This window comes from Austrofundulus limnaeus, unplaced genomic scaffold (assembly GCF_001266775.1).
Source record: "Austrofundulus limnaeus strain Quisiro unplaced genomic scaffold, Austrofundulus_limnaeus-1.0 Scaffold40, whole genome shotgun sequence".
NCBI classification, from domain to species: Eukaryota; Metazoa; Chordata; class Actinopteri; order Cyprinodontiformes; family Rivulidae; genus Austrofundulus; species Austrofundulus limnaeus.
The window spans coordinates 1,226,007-1,232,369 of NW_013952442.1; the positions used below are offsets into that span (position 1 = coordinate 1,226,007).

At 41.5% G+C, this 6,363-nt stretch overlaps 1 protein-coding gene across 2 annotated transcripts in view; it reads left to right on the forward strand.

The window, feature by feature from the left end:
- The window catches only part of dtx1 (deltex 1, E3 ubiquitin ligase), a 56,614-nt gene extending 51,312 nt beyond the window's left edge, over positions 1–5,302 (forward strand). For both annotated transcript variants that reach the window (XM_014007186.1, XM_014007187.1), the window contains exons 8-10: positions 1,089–1,250; positions 1,826–1,915; positions 3,814–5,302. In XM_014007186.1, coding sequence (XP_013862640.1) covers positions 1,089–1,250; positions 1,826–1,915; positions 3,814–4,044 — 483 coding nt within the window. In that variant the 3' untranslated portion in view covers positions 4,045–5,302. The remainder of the gene's footprint in view (positions 1–1,088; positions 1,251–1,825; positions 1,916–3,813) is intronic.
- The last annotated feature ends 1,061 nt before the right edge of the window (positions 5,303–6,363 follow it).

Sequence of the window (6,363 nt, forward strand, 5' to 3'; positions counted from 1 at the left end):
GTGCCAAACAATGGTTACATTAACTATAACTGCTTTTTTTCAGTTTTGTCAACCTGTATGTAAACATTAAGAAAAACTGATACATGGATGTTTGGAATTGATTAGAAAGCTTTTGATTGATGGACTGAGACATTTATTTATAGATCTTTTATATAAAAATCAAATTCTAATTATGAAAAACAATTTCTACCACTTCCTAGAAATGAAACTTAAATAAAGTTGTTAATGGCTCTAGTTTGTCTTTAGATCAGTAATTTGTTTCATGAAGTTTACCCAACTAACTAGAATATACTGTGTGACAGCCTGAGAGATGGGAAGAGAAGGGAGGGGGGAGAGCTGCTGCTGCTGCTCCTCTGTGGGAGCGTCAGCGAACTAACAGAACGGTAATCATAAGTTTTGATCAGATTTTTTCTAATCCTATCAGGGAAAGTGGGGGGGACAGATCAGGGTCACTATAAATCTGGGGGGGACATGTCCCCCCCGTCCCCCGTACTAACTGCGCCCATGCTTGTTTGATATTGATTTCAGACTTTTTGAGCACAAAAACAGAGATTTTTAAAATATATATTGTTTTCTCTTTATTAGCTAAATATGTTCACAAACTTGTTGCTGTTTGTCTTCTGTTTGGTGCAGTAAAGTCAGCTTATTTTGGGTTTTTGAAAACCGCTGGCCACTGCAGCCTAAAACAGCGCTGTGAGAGTGGTGAGACTGAGCAATAAAGCTGACCAAATCAGTAAGGCAGCATCTCAACAATTCCAGTAAAACAATGAGCTGAAACTCATCATAACGCTCTGCAACTGAGGAGAGGTGCAGAATCAGATGATAAATCTTGCTGCCTCACAAGAAATATGCTGAGTCACTTTAAATAATAAGTTAATAATCAATGTTTTATCAATTTAAGCATCGCAATTTCAATTTTCTTCACATCAGCAATACAGATAAATCTTTAGATTTAAAGTGAGGGAAAATTAATATTTTTCATTTTAAGCATTTAAACAATACAACACCATCAAATTAATAACAGTCATTAATATTTTTATTGTATGATTAATAAAAATCTGTTGAATTGGTGTTTAACTCCAAACCAGGACGGCAGCCTCCAGTGTCCAACATGTAAAACCATCTATGGGGAGAAAACTGGCACTCAGCCCCCGGGGAAGATGGAGTACCACGTTATCCCCCACTCCCTGCCCGGGTACCCTGACTCCAAAACCATCCGCATCGTTTACGACATTCCTGCGGGAATCCAGGTGAGACCCTGACCGATGTCACTCAGTCCATCACACTGACGTTTTGTTTGCACGGACTGTTCTGAAACCTCTGTTCATCAGCTTTTCTGAAGCATTTTGTGCTAAAGGACGGCTTGTTTGGACAAATTGGACACTGTAGTCTGGAGGTTCAGACTTAGGATGTCGGGTTTCTGGTTTTTTGTGAATTGAGTATCAGCCCTAGCTGAAAGGCAGCAGGAGATGAAAGAGCAGCTTATTTTCTCCTGACTGCTGAAATTAAGAATAATGGAGTCAATAAAATAACCTTTTTTTCCACCAGCAGAAAAGCCTTATTGTCCCCAGGGTCAGAATATTTGAGGTCATGACCACGCTGGTCAGCAAAGCAGAACAATACATCATTAGAAGAGACATTACTCTAGGTTTGATGCTTCTCTGCCCTCCCATGATGTACATGTATTTACTCTATAGCTCATATTTGTCCGTTGTGAGCAACTTTAGGAATAAGCTCATCTTCTTGGTATTGACATTTTCTACACAATTAGTTTGTAATTGGTTTTCAAAGAGTAACATATTTGTTTTTCTTTTCATTTTACCAGACCAATGAGCATCCCAACCCCGGGAAGAAGTTCAGTGCGAGAGGGTTCCCTCGACACTGCTACCTGCCTGACAACGAGAAAGGCAGAAAGGTGAGCTCTGACACCAGGAAGCAAACGCACGACCCATTAGCTGTGTCCAAATTCAGGGGCTGAATCCTTCAAAGGCCAAATCTGTCGTCTGATTACATCGCAGCCATGCACCGAAGGCTGTCCAAATTCGAAGGCTTTTTCTAATTGCAGTGCCCACAAATGTGTCCTCCTTTTTCACACATTTGAGTGACGGGTCCAGAAGATTCCTTTCAGCCCACCCTACCCAAGATTCATTGCAGCCTGACTGGGAGATTTATTTTTGTTGTAACGGTCGCTGAAGTGAGAGACAGGAGTACAGTTTTAAATGTTGTTAGGCTTTTGTTATTTGCATAGATAGGTTTTTTTAATATTAATCTTGTCAGAAATCATAATGAACAAGCTCATATGGTGTATTACTTTTTTATTTTATTATTTTTATTTTATTAAATTTTTTGTTTCCGCTCTCGGAGGAGTAAGACACTTTTTCCTTCTCTCCTGCCCTTCCTTATCTGTCACTTCTTTGCTGCTGGAGCCTTCTCTACATTTTTCATCCGAAACTAGAAATTATGGATATTTTTATTTTTATGGATTTGGTTAGCTGGTCTCAATAAATTTTTGGAACAAGTTTTTTCTTCCATGGGAGGACATGTCAAAGGTGGGACCTCTGTTCTTCTCTGTTCTGGATTTATGTCTGGATTCTGATCACTGGATTCTCCAGATTGGCTTGGTGGTCTCCTGGTGTTCTACAAAACAGCGTCGGTGGCTATTCTGTTCATTTCCTGGCTGCCTGACCAGTTTAACGGATGGCCGTTCTATCAGCACTCGGACATTTTGCCTTGAGCGAGCTGGACTCGGTCTGCAAGCGGTTCTGTTGAGGGTCACGGGCCGGCTGTGGTTCCTGGACTTTGCTGGCCAGATGGAATTGATGTGGGAGAAAACTGATAGATCAGCTCGATGGAATTTGTCCACATTTTATTTGTCTGATTGGATACGCCACCTTGAGATGCACCAGCAGACATTAAAACAGATGGAAAATTGTTATCGTCTGCCTGACTCTTCTGTTCCCAAAACAACTGATTACAGAATCTGGCTCTCCCCTACAACGGCCTTGAGCTGTTGACTAAATTCTTCCTGGCTGCATTACGTCAATAAGACTCTCCCCCACCCCCCACCCCCACCTCTCTCACCCGTCTAATCTGGTTTCCTGAGCAGGCTGAGGGCCACACTGAATGAACAGTTACCATCAATATTCTGAGCTATGGCTGTGCTGGTTTTGGGGACTGGATTCTTCAGGCCCCCCTAATCTCACTTATTTCCCCGGGGTAATACATCTGCTCTATGCAGAGGTTTTTTCATAAACACCATAGTGTCACAGTGTTGATATAATATGATGTTTTTGCTTTTTTCCTCATCTTCCCTTGTGTGGGTTTTTAGTTTTTCTGTTTGTTTTGTTGTTACAGTAGCGCTACTGTGTTTTGCTGCATGACCGGTCTTAACTGCCCCCTCCCCCTTTCCCTGAATATACAGCACCTTGTGAATTTATTTCTGTGAAAGGCGCTATATAAATAAAACTTTACTTACTTATTTACTTACTTATTATTACCTCTAAGCTAATTTTGTTAATTTAAATTATTATTAATAATAATATATTAATATTTTTTTCTAATTTCGATCCAATTTTGATCTTCATTGCTTCTGTTTAGCACCATCACATATGCTAGGTGACAGGGCATTTGCTGGGGTCAGGGTGGGAGTAAAGCTGAAGGCTAGACCGTCCAAAATTACAGCAACTTTCTTCCGGTCTTCACAGTCGACAAAGGACTCGGCCCACAAAGACCAAATCCTTCGAAGGACGCAGCCCCTGAATTTGGACACAGCCACAGTTTCCCTTATAATTCCTCCACTTGTTTTATCTCCAGGTCCTGAAGCTGCTAATCATGGCCTGGGACCGCCGACTCATCTTCACCATCGGCACATCCAGCACCACCGGCGAGTCGGACACGGTGGTGTGGAACGAGATTCACCACAAGACCGAGTTCGGCTCCAACCTGACCGGCCACGGCTACCCTGACCCCAACTACTTGGACAATGTGTTGACAGAGCTGTCGGCTCAGGGGGTCGGCGAGGACAACCTGAAGGACAACTCTTAAACTTCACACAATCTAACACGTCCTTCACCAGTCGTGGAACGAGAGCAATAGAAGCAGATAAAGAGAAAAAAAGACTTTCACGTTGGATCTTCACGCAGCTGTCTCCTGATCCATGCCTCGAGCATGACGTCGCATCTGTGGTAGGGTCTCCCATAAGACCGAGGATACCAGAACATTTTTATATCTCTGCTGAAAGCTGCAAGTTAATTATATTTAACCTCTTGTAGATTTAAACCGACGCTGTTCTCCTGCACTTGGAGTTGAATCGCACAGGGGCCAAATCATACGTAACTATAAAGGCTAAGCTGTCGAATGCATGGCCCCGACCAACGCTGCATCATGAATGTCCAGCAAATCTCAGCAATAGAGGGGGGTTTCAGTAGTTCAGTTGTTGTTTGATAGACGACTCATGTAAGAAGTATATCAGCTTTAAAAAGGGATTCCAAGTGGTTTTATTACATGCGTTCCCCTTTTACTTTTACAATAATCTCACTGATGTGTTACAGGTAGTTTAAGCTGCTTATGCATTTTTTTAAAGAGAAGATTCAGGCTTTGATGATGTCTTTTAAGGTTAACCTTCGATACAACTCGATTAATCAGTGAAAGTGAAGCTGGGCTTTGGGAGAAAATGTGTTTTCCCTGATTACCTTCGTGTACCATTTGTGAGAAGATGGGCGCAGTGAGGCTTAACGAGCGACCTCTCGCAGCGGCGACATGAGACGTTGAGCTCATGAGGCAGGATTTGCGCCCGTGCTACAACTCATTTGTTCTGTCAGCGCATTGATGAGGCTGGGAGTCTCTGTGAATGTAAAGCCTGCATTATGACTCTCCGTGTCGGAGCGGCAGCCAGCTCCATCCATCATGCTGACCACAGAGTGGGTGTGTGCTTGCTCTGAGGCTTTTTTGTTTTGCTTCCTTCTCTGCTCGCTTTAAGTCCTTAAGAAGAGCGACGGAGTGCTGGGGGGAGGGGAGGGGGGGGCTGTGTTCCTGTTTGCCTGTTTAATCTTTAAACCGGGTCCAGCCTGAAACATCTTGTTTCCTGAGCGATCCTTCTGTATTGCTTCGACCCCATTTCCCCTGCTCCCCCTGCTGCAGAAAGCTTCATTTAAGGAGGCATGCAAATTCTGCTTTAGTATCTTTTTTTCTGACCACATCCTCCTCTTTCTGCTCAGATTTCATGCCCGTTAGCTAAATATTCTTAAGTTCCTTGTAATGTTTCTTTACTCTGAGAATAAAGGCAAACTAATGGTGCAGAGAATCTGATCCGTTTTGATGAGATGGGGAGTTGGTGTAAAAGTTTCTTGGTGGCCACCTAGTTGTGGATAAATCATAGTCTTCCATAACACTTTCAGACAACTTTATGTTCAATCAGCCTTTCGGTTTTTATGTAAAAAGGCTTAGATTGCAGTTATTTTTATCTTTTTTTAGGTTAATGTTATTAAACTTGCTTGTGATGCTTTAATATATATAATATATATATATATTTGCAGATGTGACATACCTTTAACTTCAAGCTCAGCTTGAGTCAGTGATGTAGGTTTAGTTTATTTTTATACTCTTATGTATAGAAAATACAAAGACTGTCCCACATATTTATACGCAGGCTCACAAATTCATCAAATCTGGCAGCATTTGTCAGTTTGTCAGGGACCGACCCATCACGGACGTCTTATGTTGCGAGTAGTCTCAGCGTACGCTCCTGTCATCACCTTATTATTGGATCTGTGTAGCCGAGTTCCTGGATGCTGTAAAATACAGTAAATTGGGTTTTATTGTTGGTGGAGGTGAGTTAGTAGTTTAAAGCTGGCCCTTAACCTCACACTGACATCCAGTATATGGGGATAGATGTAGTCAGCCTTTCTGTTCAGGTCTATAGGTAAAAAACATAAACCTGGGTCAAATTACAAATATCCTTAAGAGATTTTTTCATAGTTATAACTTGAAAAATTGAACTGAATTTGAGTTCCTAAACAAATTATTCAAAAGTTCAACTTTGCAAATAATCTCAGTTCTTCAAAAGTGAGGTTCTGTGGCAGTGTAATCAACACAAAATATCTTACCTGTTCTAGATAACTCCTTGACTGAGCTCAACTTGTATAAATAGGTTAACTCTGACCAAACAGAGGAGACAGTTTGCAAAAACAAAGTAGACTGCTGCCGTCTTAAATCATATCTAATAAAAACATTGGGCCTCATGCAAGAACCGTTCGTACGCACAGATTTGTTCTTAAGTTGTGCGTACGAGTGATTTAGGATAATTTGTGGCATTCACCAATGTTTTCGTATTCTACGATTTTTTTCAGATACGAACAAAATTTA